Raw genomic sequence first — 14,412 nt, forward strand, 5'->3', positions numbered from 1 at the left:
GGTCAAGTCAAGGACAGAAGGCTCTTAGGTGGCTTGTCAAGGTTTCTCTAGTAAAGATTAAGGTCATAATTTTATAGGACTTTATCTTCGTGTCGTAACATATTTACTACACCTTCAAGTTGGAACAACTTGGGGGTAGGTATTATGTGGAATTCACAGATTTCTGTTTTATTGCAAGAATATATCATTCTTGATTCAAACTGAACTGAATTATTTTTAACTTGTGCCCAAAATTATTTGCTTACTAGTGGCCTTATTAAACAAACTTGGATGAACAACTTTTTAACCACTATACAGTGTTCTAATGTATATTTTATAAATAAAGTCACTCATACACATCTTAAAAAGCAAATTATTGAAGGTATCCCAACATGTCTTTACTAAAAGCTGCTCATGTTTAACGACTTTGCTTTCATTCTTTTCTGACATTTTTGAGGTAGCTAATAGTGCAACGGATGCAACATTGTGTACCTTGAATCTAACAAAGCTTTTGAAACTGTGTCTCATGGAAGTGTCATTAGGGTCCTGTAGCATAGCTGTCTGTAGCTCACAACTGAGGGGCCCAGGTTCAATTCCTGGGCAGGGCAGAAGTGGATGAGCACATTGCCTTTCACCAGATGCCTCTAGTCACCTAGCAGTAAAATACCTAGAGTACCTGAGAATTAGGTAATTGTTGTGGATTGTATCCTGGGGGAAAGTCAGTAGTTGACCTTGGGGGACCATGATGAGCCTAAGTGCAGGCTTCCTGTTCCTGATAATGGGAACTATTAAAATGGTCATGGTATTGAGGATAGCATTTCGGGCAGGTCCTTAATCCTAATTTTCCCCATAATACAAGCTGCCAAATAGTTTAACAATCAGGTACCCATTCACTGCTGGGTGAACAGAGGCTACAGTTAAGGATTGGCGCCCAGTCAATCCTTCCTGGCCAGGATAAGACCAGGGTGATTATTTCAAAGGAAACCCAGTTGGTATAACTGGACTGAAAACCAAATGGAGAACTGTTGCAAGAGGAATGCCTCCAGGCTGTGTCCCTATACTGTACTTACATCATATGTACACCATATATGCAGATGATATTAAAATAGGGTGGGAAATATGTTTAGGAGACTCAAAAATGATAGGATGATATAGATAAGCTTAAAAAATGGATGAAAGATTGATGACTGCAGCTGAATTCTGATAAGTGAAGAGCTCTAAGCCTAAGTGATGTAAACAGAGTAACCAGATATAAACATTATAATGCCAAAATTATTCAATCTGATAGCTAAAAAGATTTGAGTCATTATTAGAAGGGATCCCAAGCGAATAAATCATTGTATAAGTATTCAAAATATGCCAAATAAGATATTATAATTTATATCTAAATGCATTAGTAATAATATATCTAATATACAGAGAGTAATCACACTAACGTGACTGCATCAATGAGAAGATACGTAGGAGCCGTGATGCGGGTTCAAACCTATGCAGTGGGTGTTCCCACACACACGCCCTAGTCAAAAAGGCCACAACATGGTATAAGGACTGCAACCTGGAGTTCAACTGAATACACAAGGATTTCCTGAGGCTTCTACTGAAGCTGCAACAGGATTTTCACACAATACCTTCATGCACTATGGCTCTGTCATCCAGGAATGTTCTACCTATATAGTGCTCCTATTTCAATACACGGAGAGTATTTGCTCTCTGTAAATGTGACTAAGACATCTGATACATTCATTCATCTAATCATAAAAAATATTACAATCATGCTTACCTGTCTCTTCCTGGCAGCTCTGGGTGAAGGAGAGTGAGAGCCTCCTGTGTCAGAATCATTAGCGGGAACATTGACGCCGAGGCGAGATGCTGGTGAAGTGGACTCTGAATCCCGGCGAGAGGGTGGACAATCTCTCTCACTGTCACTCGGTGCTAAGGTTGAACGCTGGTCGCTGCAGGGAACCAAACAAGCTGATGTGAGCTTTATCTTGTCAAAACTAGGGAAGGAAGGTGAATTTTATTCAGAAATAATTGTGGTGCACAGTGACAGCTAAGTTAAATAATTGGTTTTCTTCAACTGATAAACAAGTGTGATGGTTGATGATCAAGAATAAATACAAAGAAATAATACTCAGTGTATAAGACACATGGTAATAAGGGAAGAACTTTTATTAAATAAACTCTATAGACTTTATACTAGATGAGCATACAAGAACCACAAACTAATCCATGCAATTTTATTATATGTTTGTATCAATAATAAAACCTGTGTTCTTAAGCATCATATGCTTACCTAGAAAAGGCAGAATCAGAACTCTTGTCTAAGCTAGTTCTCCAAGATTCACGCTTGAAGGATGACCCTCGATCTCGTCCTCTTGTTGTCGATAAGCCACCGGCAGTCCCTCTTTCAACAGCACGATAGAAGTTAACACAGATGCCATATCGAGTTTTACCTTGAAGAAAAAGAAACATTAAGATTAAAACAAAAATAAACACACCAATGTAGTGATCACTTTTACAGTAAGTGGGTTGAATCAAAATGATCAGACCTAGCCTAACCGGACGATATGTGTTTGGAACTTACAGTGTGTTCGGAAGTATTGATATATGTGTTGGAAACTGTTGTGATGTGTGTTAGAAACTGTTGTGATGTGTTAGAAACTGTTGTGATGTGTGATAGGAACTTAAAGTGTACCAATTGTTGTGGGTGTACAAAATAATTATAAAGTACGGTACTGTATATATACAGTATATATATGTAGTCTATAAAATTTTAATTTATTGAGGAAAATGACTCGTATGCAAAATGCCTGTTTACACAATGCCATATCTCCATAAAAAATAGCAGTAATCTTTACAACAAAATTGGCATATTGGAAAACATATATTAAAGCTCATTTAACTTGTTTATTTAAAGATAAAACTTTGGAGGTGTGCATGACTTAGAGATAGCTATCAAATATAATAGTAAACAATTAGCTTAAGGTGACTGAAGCACATGGTAAATGCCGCTGATTATAATATGGCCACAGGGAGAAAATTGCAGATAGTGATTAGAATACAAGAGGAAATGGCAGATAGTGATCAAATCACAGGAGGAAGAACAGAGTAACCTTTTGTGTAAATTAAAATAAGATTACAGCAACCAGCAATTTCCCTAAAACAAAATCAAAGCGAATACCAACTTTCTTCAAAACATCTCAAACATGATTCTTTCCACACAAAGGGTAAAAAAAAACACTCAACAATCTTCCTCCCTCATTCTCCACTTAAACGTGACCCCCTGAACTAAACCCCTTCACCCCTTCACCCCACCCCCCCACTTCCCCTTTGAACTTACACTAACAAGTATCTCGCCTTGTTAAAGGTCCGGCCAACACCCCTGTATATTTAGGGGGTATACAACACCCCTAAATAAATATATATTTATTTATATACAAGAAGGTACATATTGGGTTTATGAGAGTACATAGCATTGATGTTTTTACATTCTTGTAAAAAAATGTAAAACAGAACGTAGCAGAACACATATCTAACCCTGCTTGTTTGGCACACTATATGTTGTATAATATTAATAATAATAATAATAATAATAATAATAATAATAATAATAATACTTTATTCATAAGCTAACTCTGCCCACAGAGGGCAGAATAAAATAAAGAAATTGTACAGGGTATAATGCTGATTAGCATATGATAACTGAATGGTATGTGTTTGAAAAAGAAGTTAAAATTAAAAATCCCACTCCAAATTCCTGCCCCCCCCCCTCCCACTCCCCCCTCCGGCCTAGTCTGAATATTTCACAGAGGACAAAGGTGGAATCTTGGAGGTGTAATTAACCTGGTGCCCGAGGCGTCCCTGGAAGGTCGGGGGGGGGGGGGGGGGGGGGGGGGGCGCATTCTTAGCCTGTGTAAACATCTACCTGTGTTGACCTGAGAGGAGGTTGGTACACGGTCATGTGTACCTAAACCTAAAGGTTTAAATGAGAACCTAAAGGTTTAAATGGACCTAAAGGTTTAAATGGACCTAAAGGTTTAAATGGACCTAAAGGTTTAAATGGACCTAAAGGTTTAACTAACCCTAAAGGTTTAAATGGACCTAAAGGTTTAAATGGACCTAAAGGTTTAAAGGAGAACCTAAAGATTCTCACTTAAATGTACTTGCCCGAAACGCATTGCGTAATAGTGGCTTTAGGCATTGTATGTACTAGCTCTATCTATATATCAATCCATTAATGTAACATCACTTGTATGTATATACCTTACCTGAATAAACATCTGAATCTGAATCTACTTGCAGGGGGTCCTGGTTGATACCTGGTTGGTATGGGGTTCTGGGAGTTCTTCTACTCCCCAAGCCCGGCCCGAGGCCAGGCTTGACTTGTGAGAGTTTGGTCCACCAGGCTGTTGCTTGGAGCGGTCCTCAGGCCCACATACCCACCACAGCCAGGTTGGTCCGGCACTCCTTGAAGGAAACAATCTAGTTTCCTCTTGATGATGTCCACGGTTGTTCCTGTAATATTTCTGATGCTCGCTGGTAGGATGATGACCTGATTGTGCGGCTGATCCTCTGAATTGACAGTACACTTTCTTACTGTCATAAACAGTGCATAATGGCACTTATGGGGCTGTTAAATTTACCCAACTCCCTCCCCCTATTTAATTTGCCTTGTTTTCTGTTTAGACACTTAACTACAATTTCAATTGGCAATGCACAAGTTTTAAATATCAGGAATTTATTTTTCAGGTTTATTAAACAATATAGATTTTATACAAAATTTTAAAATATCCTGAGTTACTTTACAATTTATTGATATATTTTAGTTTTATTTTATTAGTTTTATAAAACTGTAATATCAATATAGCTATAGGTTAAGTACTAATTGTAATTAAGAAGCAATAAAACTATCATCTTCAAAAACTAAGACGGTTAGGTCAGGTTGTGGTTTTCTATTCAGTTTTTCAGGTAAACTCAAATATTCACAATATATTTGACTACGCTTTAATACTAAGTGAAATTAAGTACAATTCCTAACTGCTATGAATAGTACATAATTGCACTTAATTTGTCTTCTTCACGGGTTCTATTCTGCATTTTCTTCCATGTCGTTCACTCCAGTACGTTGTTATTTTACTGTGCAGATTTGGGACCTGTCCCTCCAGTATTTTCCATGTGTATATTATTTGGTATCTCTCTCGTCTCCTTTCTAGTGAGTACAATTGGAGAGCTTTGAGACGATCCCAATAATTTAGGTGCTTAATCTCGTCTATGCGTGCCGTATTGGGTCGAGCGCAAACTCCTGAGCCCCGTCATACCCGCTGCCTTATGTCTATTGAAGTGTGTCCCAAGTCCCAACCCTCTTTGTTTCTTGTCATATCTAAGCTCAGAAATATTTACTGCCTTAGCTTTCTCTATTGTCTCTCTCTCTATTGCCATTGTCTCTCTATTGTGTCTTTCTCTACTGTCATTGTCTCCCTCTCTCTCTCTCTCTCTTCAATTCTTTTTGTTTGCCTCTTGTAACATTCCTGTGATTCACCTGAGCCTCAAGTTTCCATCCACGTTCCCTTGTTATAATCTGCCCTACGTTGATATGTCCTCTTTATCAACCTCGCCAACTTTGCTGCGAATCTTATATGTCGTTATCATGTCTCCTCGATTCCTTCTCACTTCAAGTGTGGTAATGTTCAGTCTCTCATAGACACAAGGGCAAAGGTCTGCAGCACAGTTACAGCCCCGCTCCTGTGCCAGGAGCTGGGCATAATCCTGGAGTATGCGGCCCCAGCATGGAGCCCGTACCCTGTCAAGCACAAGACGAAGCTGAAGAAAGTTCAGAGGTATACCACTAGGCTAGTCCCAGAATTAAGAGGCATGAGTTACAAGGAGAAGCTGCGTGAATTGTACCTCACGTCACTGGAAGACAGCTCGGGGAGACATGATCACAACATACAAAATTTTCAGGGAAAATGACAGGGAAGATAGGGACGGATTATTTAACACGGGTGGTACATGGACAAGGGGTCACAGGTGGAAGCTGAGTACCCAAATGAGCCACAGAGACATTAGAAAGAACTTTTTCAGTGTCAGAGTAGTTAGCAAATAGAATGCATCAGGAAGTGATGTGGTGGAGGCTGACTCCATACACAATTTCAAATGTAGACATGACAGAGCCTAAGAAGCTCTGGAACCTGTACACCAGTAGATTGACAGTTGAGAGGCGGCACCAAAGAGCCGCAGCTCAACCTCTGCAAGCACAACTAGGTGAGTACAGAGAGGTAAGCAGGTAGGCAGGGCAGGCGTGTACACTAAGGTAAGTACGAACACAAGCACATCACCACACTATTGATTCTCTCTCTCTCTCTCTCTCTCTCTCTCTCTCTCTCTCTCTCTCTCTCTCTCTCTCTCTCTTACTAATTGTGTTCTGTCTTGTTCTTTCTCTTAACCGTGTTCTCCCCTTACCCCGTGTTCTGTCTTGTGTTCTCTCCTCACCCCGTGTTCTTATCTTAAGTCTTACACTTGCCCTCGAGCACGGGAATGTCTTAACATTCCGTCCCCCACAAGGCTCGTAATTGTTTTATTGCGTGAATAGTTGGATAATTTAACAAATACTTCATATAATAGTGACCGTGGGGTGGGGGGGGTGTGGGCGAGGGGGGTGAGATCAGCGTCTGCCCTATACCGTCTGTTTTATACCGTCTGTCCTATAGGGTCTGTCTTATACGGTCTACCCTATACCGTCTGTCTTATACGGTCTGTCTTATACCGTCTGTCTTATACGGTCTGTCTTATACCGTCTGTCCTATACCGTCTGCCCTATACGGTCTTCCCCTCAGCTGATCGCCAGCCACAATTAGGCCACGCCCACTCTTGTGACGTAGGTGTGTGACGCAATCACCAGCCGACCAATGGGCGTGCAATATGACCACCGCAGGTGCGTTCGCTCCTTTCTCATAAGTAATATTTAAGTCTTTCTTCATCTTTGGGTAATTGATTACAGAACAACTTTTAAATAGCGGAAATTACAAAATATATAGTTACTAGCCGCTTAATATCTTCAGTGAAGTATGTCTGTTTAGGTTTTATGATTTAGTTGTGAATGTGATTTCACGATGTTATAATCATGTATTTTATCTGTTAAAATCAAGAGGCGTGATTTTTAACAGATAAAATTAGATTTAACGAGATTCCCGTCAGAATAAAACACACTGAATTGATCAATTAATGAGCGCTAAAGGCTTGAGATGGCATGATATTGACCTGTCAGGAAGAAAGTCCTCAGTCACGATGTCACCCCATTAGATATCATGTCATGCAAGCTGTCACCCTACTAGATAACATGTCATGCAAGCTGTCACCCCACTAGATAACATATCAAACACGGTATGACCCAACCAGATAACATATCAAACACGGTGTCACCCAACTAGATAACATATCAAGCACGGTGTGACCCAACCAGATAACATATCAAACACGGTGTCACCCCACTAGATAACATATCAAGCACGGTGTCACCCAACTAGATAACATATCAAACACGGTGTCACCCCACTAGATAACCTATCAAGCACGGTGTGACCCAACCAGATAACATATCAAACACGGTGTCACCCCACTAGATAACATATCAAGCAGAGTGCGACCACAATAAATACAGTCCACAATTAATGCCCGAAACGCTTTGCGTAATAGTGGCTTTAGGCATTGTATGTACTAGTTCTAACTATAAATCCATCACTCTTTGTAAAATCTCTTGTATGTATGTACCTTACCTAAATAAACATTTGATTTGATTTTATTTGAGTCTTCAAGCAGTAACAAAATTTATTAACAAAAGTAGTAATAGCTTTAGCTATTAGTAGTAGTAGAAGTAGCATTTGTAGTAATAATAATAATAATAATAATAATAATAATATTAATAATAATAATAATAATAATATCTGAGCTCGTTGTGTCTCGTCTGCCCCCCCCCCCCCCCCCCCGCCGCCCGCTGGTGGGGGGGGGGGATTGTTTGTAGCACTGTATAATACATTAACTAACTTGTTACACTTGATGAGATAAATAACAGCGATTGATATGTTATGGGATATATATACATATATATACATTATGGTGTGTGGATTATCAACTAACACCAAGCGTTATAGGACGACAACTTGGGAACGACTTTTGTTCTATCGTAATTGTCTCTTAACTTAAGACGTGTATCGCAGCAAGACTACGACGTCCTTAATTGCTTCTGGGCAGAGCAGTCCCCCTGTGACGGTGGCTTGGGGAACTATGTCTTCCCGGTCTTGGAGGGAAACCTTTAATTCCAGATATTGCGACTAGGAACTGTGGGACCTGCAGGAAGATATTGCTGGGCTTGGCACCACCTTGGTAGAGGGGCCTGACAGCTGAGTGGACAGCGCTCGGGATTCGTAGTCCTGAGGTTTTGAGTTCGATCCCCAGTGGAGGCGGAAACAAATGGGTAGATATGTAACTGCCCTTCCTGGCGCAGATATAACCATCTGTAAACTCCATGAGCAAAGATATTGCCACACATGTAAACAAATGTGGAACAAAAATTAAAATTCAAGAATTTAGATGCAAGTCAATAACTAATAAAAAGTTCTAAAGAGCCTGGAATGCTCTCGGATGTAGGTTCGAATCCTCGTCACGGCCCTTGTGGATTTGTTCTCTAAAGAGGAAATATTTCCTCCGATATGATATATATTGCCGAAAATCTCAGCCAAGTCTCCCACGAGACACAACGAGCTCAAATATTATTATTATTATTATTATTATTATTATTATTATTATTATTATTATTATTATTATTATTATTATTATTATTATTATTACTATTATACTATATATATTATTATTATTATTATTATTTTGTCAGAACAAAAATGTTTGTACTCTCTGTAAAGCAAAAATCTTAACTTTCTGTACTTCGCAACGACAAACATCAATTACAGTAATGTAATTAGACTTCTACTTTTCTAACTGTCATTGCTAATGAGCTTGTGCCACATTGCTGTTGCTTTTGGGTTAAGTTTTGAGGTTTTTTTTTGAGAGTTTTGTATTTGTTGTTGTTGTTGTTGTTGTTGTTGTTGTTGTTCAACGTTTGCCATTTTTTTTGTTTGAATTTTTTTTGTTTTGTTTTTGTTGGGCGTTTGCCATTTTTTTGTTGGGCGTTTGCCATTTTTTTTGTTTGAATTTTTTTTTGTTTTGTTTTTGTTAGGCGCTTTTTATTTTTTGTTCGGAATTTTAGATTTTTCTGTGTTAAGCGTTTTGGATTTTTGTCAGGCGTTTTAAATGTTTTCTTTTTTGGCAGTTTTAGATTTTTTTTGTTAATCGTTTGGGACTTTTTTTTTGTTGGGCGTTTAGGACTTTTTTGTTGGCCTTCTGACACTTTTTTTTGAAGGGCATTTGAACTTTTTTTGTTGAGTGTTTGCCATTATTTTGTTGAGCGTTTGCTACGTTCTTGTTGAATCCAAAACATCTTAGGTCACCTTAAAGCCTGCCCATATGAACCCAAAACATCTTAGGTCACCTTAAAGCCTGCCCATATGAACCCAAAACATCTTAGGTCACCTTAAAGCCTGCCCATATGAACCCAAAACATCTTAGGTCATCTTAAAGCCTGCCCATATGAACCCAAAACATTGTAAGTCACCCTAAAGCCCTGAAGGTGACATGTAAACATGAGAGTAGCAGAGCAGAGTGGTGGCTAGGCAACACCAAGGCGGCGAGGCGGAAGAGCAGGTGAGGGTTGTGTTAAAGCTGCCACCTCTCTCTCTCTCTCTCTCTCTCTCTCTCTCTCTCTCTCTCTCTCTCTCTCTCTCTCTCTCTCTCTCTCTCTCTCTCTCTCTCTCTCTCTCTCTCTCTCTCTTTCTCTCTCTCTTCTGAAACTACCACCTTTAATACCACCACAACACACCATGGACCAGTATGGTAATATCACAACACACCATGGACCAGTATGGTAATATCACAACACACCACGGTCCAGTATGGCAACATCACAACACACCACCATCAACACACCAGAACAGCTCTCCTTGAGACAATGTACCACAAAAGACCCGCTAGCCACTATACCAGACTTAGCACTGCCTTAAGATGAGACACGTCAAGAAACCAGAATATAAGAGTGTCCCAAGGAGCCAGCGAGCAGCGTGTCAGTGTTAGATTTCATAACAGAGTAGAAAGGATGAGTGAGACGAAGAGACAGGATGAGAACTGAGAGAGAATACAGCATGGTCAGGGAACTACCTTCAGAGAGCTTTATGTGAGAATGTTTTGAAAGAAAAGATCGCATCAGATAACTGGGAAATGTGCAGACACCACATACATTTTTGGTTCCCCAGAAACCAATTGGAAAGACATAAATAGCGAGACACTAAATAGGGCTGGAAATGAGAAGAGCAGAGTCAGGAGAGCGCCAGAATGACATCAACCAATGCACCAAAGCTCGTGTAAAGTCTCCCCCGAAGGTAAACAAAGGGTATGGTTCATGTAATGAGGCAAAGGGGCAGGGGAGGGTACCCACTGAGAGTGACAAGATGAGTGAGCAACAAATAAAGAGGTTCCAGGAGTTTTAGACGTTACACAAGCAGCAGGACCAGACCAGATATTTTTACGGGGCTATTCATGCCCGTGCCACCTTTTGGGGTGGCTTAATCTTTATCAATCATCCTCCAGCACCACACTTTCCCCTCACCAGCACCACACCCGCCCCTCACCACATTCCAGGGCCCAAGGGAGCCAGTGCTGGACATTCTCTCACGCACCACTGGTATTCCCATAACCCCCGCCGGCGGCCGGTCATGCTGGAGACCTTCCCTAGTGTCTCCCCTCATTCTTCCTACTAAACCCTTCCCCTTCCTCTCTCTCTCTCTCTCTCTCTCTCTCTCTCTCTCTCTCTCTCTCTCTCTCTCTCTCTCTCTCTCTCTCTCTCCCCCTCTTTCGTCTTACCTTTAAATACTTGTCATCTTTCTAAATCTCCTCTCTTCCAGTTCTACTTACTCCTCTGTTCTTCCTCCAATTTTATTTATGTATTCATATATACAAGTTGTTACATTCTTGTACAGCCACCAACACGCATAGCGTCTCCGGCCGGTGTTTAATCCTATGTTCCCAGGAACACAAGCTGCCAAATCGTTTAACAACCAGGTACCCATTCACTGCTGGGTGAACAGAGGCTATAGTTAAGCATTGACGCCCAGTAAATCCTCCCCGGTCAGGATACGAACCCAGGCCGAAGTTCCCGCGAAACGCCAGGTTAGTGACTTACCACTACGCCACGGGAATTGAAGAGGGGATTTATTTGTTCCCATCCCAACCCTATTTTCCTCTCATTCCTTTCGATTCCCCTCTTTCTCCCCTCGGTTTTCCTCTCTCTCTCTTGTCGTCTGGCCATATTCCCTCTTCCATCCCAGAGGAATGATAGATAACAGATAGATAACCCAGACAGGTTATCTATCTGTTGTGTTCCTTCCATACTTCCTGGACCCTTCTTGCGTCTCCCCCTCTCCCCCCCTCCTATCCTCCCGTCTCCCCTCCCCTTCCCTCTATCCTCCCCCTCCCTCTATCCTTCCGTCTCCCTCCCACTCCGTCTATCCTCTCGTCTCCCCTCCCCTCTATCCTCTCGTCTCCCTCTCCCCTACCTACCCTTTCGAATTTACCCTACCTTACCTATCCCCCTCCTCTGTCCTCGTCTCATGTCAGGGACACTACACCTTCACCAGGGACCCCGGGGGGGAGGGTGGCCCCTGACCTACACCTGGAAGGGGCCTGGTGGCTGAGTGGACAGCCACTCAGCGCTGTGATCGTATGCACGTATACATGTATACATGAATAGTCTTGTTGGTATGAACGTACGTACCATCTTATCTAAATGTCTTTGCCCATATCCGCATAGAATGAGCTCCAGCTCTTGGTCCCTGCCTGAGCTAACAAGCACCTCCAAGGGATACCTGATCAAAACCAGGCTGTGACTCATACGTCAGGCTGCGAGCAGCCGCGTCCAACAGCCTGGTTGACCAGTCCAGCAACCAGGAGGCCTGGTCGACGACCGGGCCGCGGGGACGCTAAGCCCCGGAAAACACCTCAAGGAAAGGTGGTACAAGCAGCCTGGCAATCTTCCCAAGATATACTCCCACTTACAGCAAAATGAACCTCATTTTCGTTCTCGATATCTATAGTCATCCACTGTATGTGTCACTGGTTTTCCTCTAACCGACGCCTCTTGTTCAATATATATATATATATATATATATATATATATATATATATATATATATATATATATATATATATATATATATATATATATATATATATCTGAACAAATAACGCTACAGTGCTGGTGAGATGACAGTGACGAGGTTTGGGCCCGTCGTAGGCCCTTGCAGGTACTCCAGGCTTGTGGGTCCCGTCACTCTAACTGTGACTCTATGTGTCTGGATAACTGCACTATTCTCCCATGTACGCAAGTCTTGAAGAGCAGCCAGGGAGGGCCCTGCGCAGCCGGCCCCATGGACACCATGACTAATATTTGTTTATATCGAAAGAAATACATAGTTCTATATTTATATTTTACATTGTAGTCTCGTAGAGTGATCTTTCACTCCTGTACACAACGATTAGGTGAGACCAGGTCACCCAGAGGTCAACCTATGTAAGCAAGAGGTTATGTCGGGGGGTAGAAATAGCTTAAGCTACTCTATCCCTTTGAGATGTATTTATTGCTTATCTCAATAAACATACTTGAACTTGAACTTGAACTTGAGGTTATGTCATCAACCTACGTCAGACCACGGCGATAACAAAGGCCTGCGAAGAAAGTGAAGGTAACGCGGAGGTCAACACAGACCAAATGAGTGGGAGGTGAGAGGAACAGTATGGGAGGTGACACCACAGGAACAGTAGGAGGCGTAGGACCGTACTAAGGGAGGCGGGTCGGGCGCCAACTTGGTAACAGTGTTAAGAGATGGCGCTGAGTGAAGCCAACTTTATAATGCCGCTAACACCCTACAGGAACCCACCCGTCAGTTCCCACCCTCACACAGGTCCTGTTTTCACATCTCCATACATTAAAACATTGATTGTAATCATGATATATATGTGCTTCAGCCTACAGTTTAGACCTATTGTCTTATGTATGACCCTCTGTCCTGCGTGACAGTGAATACCAGCCTTATCCTCACTTTAATAAGACTAATCAAAATCCTCAGATTAGGCAAAATTGTAATTAATTTTGTCAATAAAGATGTTAATAATAATAATAATAATCCTTCAACCTTAACACAAAAATCGGCCTCAACCTAAAAAAAATTTAAAAACTGATGTATATTGTCTATAAATATATATGGGAAAAGTCTTTTCAACAGCATATTTAAATTACTCCTTCAAATTTTGCGTGTTAAATAATATTTTTAACGTAAACAAAATGATTCCTTTAAAAGTGACTACAATAAACTAATATTTATTTTCCATTACCGTATCTCGATGATTTGATGTGGTAGATATTACCTACCATTGCTGGCCACCGCCACCATCACCTCTACCTAACGTCAGTATTGGATGAGCGTATAAGTCTATATACCCTTTAGTATCTTGTGTGTAGTGAGCATGTTCTCTCTCTCTAGGGTTATGACATTTACCTCCCTTAACTATCGCAGTTTCCTTAATTCTGGTAACAACCTTGTTGCAAGCCTCTGCACTTTCTCAGTTGAATTTTGTGTTTAACGAGCTGGAGATTATACAGGCGGGCACTGCATTAGCCTACTCTAATATTGGTCTTGCATAGGCAATGTTGATTGTCTCGAAACAGTCACTATTTACCTCCTCTAATGTTTGCCAGTTTCTATATTCTGCCCATGTCACCTTAGTTATGTACTTACCTATTATGGGGGTGTGGGCGAGGGGGTGAGATCAGCGTTTGCCCTATAGCGTCTGTCTTATACCGTCTGTCTTATACCGTCTACCCTATACCGTCTGTCTTATACGGTCTACCCTATACCGTCTGTCTTATACGGTCTACCCTATACCGTCTGTCTTATACTGTCTACCCTATACCGTCTGTCTTATACGGTCTACCCTATACCGTCTGTCTTATACGGTCTACCCTATACCGTCTGTCTTATACGGTCTACCCTATACCGTCTGTCTTATACGGTCTACCCTATACCGTCAGCCCTATACCGCAAGAGCTCACTCCCTCTACGAGGGAGTGAGCTCTTGCTCTTTATATTCTGTCTACTAGTCTTTTTTAACTATCCTAATGTTTGAATTTATAAAGAATCTAGATTTAAAATTGTGGATGGAAATGGCGTCCACAACTTCTTTCATTGCATTCCACTTTGTGTACAGGATACGCGTATTTCCTTTCGTTATGTTCTCTTGTCCTACTTTCTCTCAGTTAAAAGAGGCTGTCTTTGT

General features: G+C 41.2%; 1 protein-coding gene across 23 annotated transcripts in view; it reads right to left on the reverse strand.

The window, feature by feature from the left end:
- Rab3-GEF (Rab3 GDP-GTP exchange factor) overlaps nt 1-14,412 on the reverse strand; it is a 168,179-nt gene that overhangs the window by 112,189 nt on the left and 41,578 nt on the right. For 13 of the 23 annotated variants that reach the window (XM_069315288.1, XM_069315290.1, XM_069315289.1 and 10 more), the window contains exons 5-6: nt 2,273-2,432; nt 1,760-1,976 (exon numbers count right to left, since the gene is read on the reverse strand). In XM_069315288.1, the coding sequence (XP_069171389.1) occupies nt 1,760-1,976; nt 2,273-2,432 (377 nt within the window). The remainder of the gene's footprint in view (nt 1-1,759; nt 1,977-2,272; nt 2,433-14,412) is intronic. The other 10 variants (XM_069315305.1, XM_069315304.1, XM_069315292.1 and 7 more) reach the window with 1 other exon arrangement.

The sequence above is a fragment of the Procambarus clarkii genome, chromosome 81 (genome assembly GCF_040958095.1).
Source record: "Procambarus clarkii isolate CNS0578487 chromosome 81, FALCON_Pclarkii_2.0, whole genome shotgun sequence".
Taxonomy (NCBI): domain Eukaryota; kingdom Metazoa; phylum Arthropoda; class Malacostraca; order Decapoda; family Cambaridae; genus Procambarus; species Procambarus clarkii.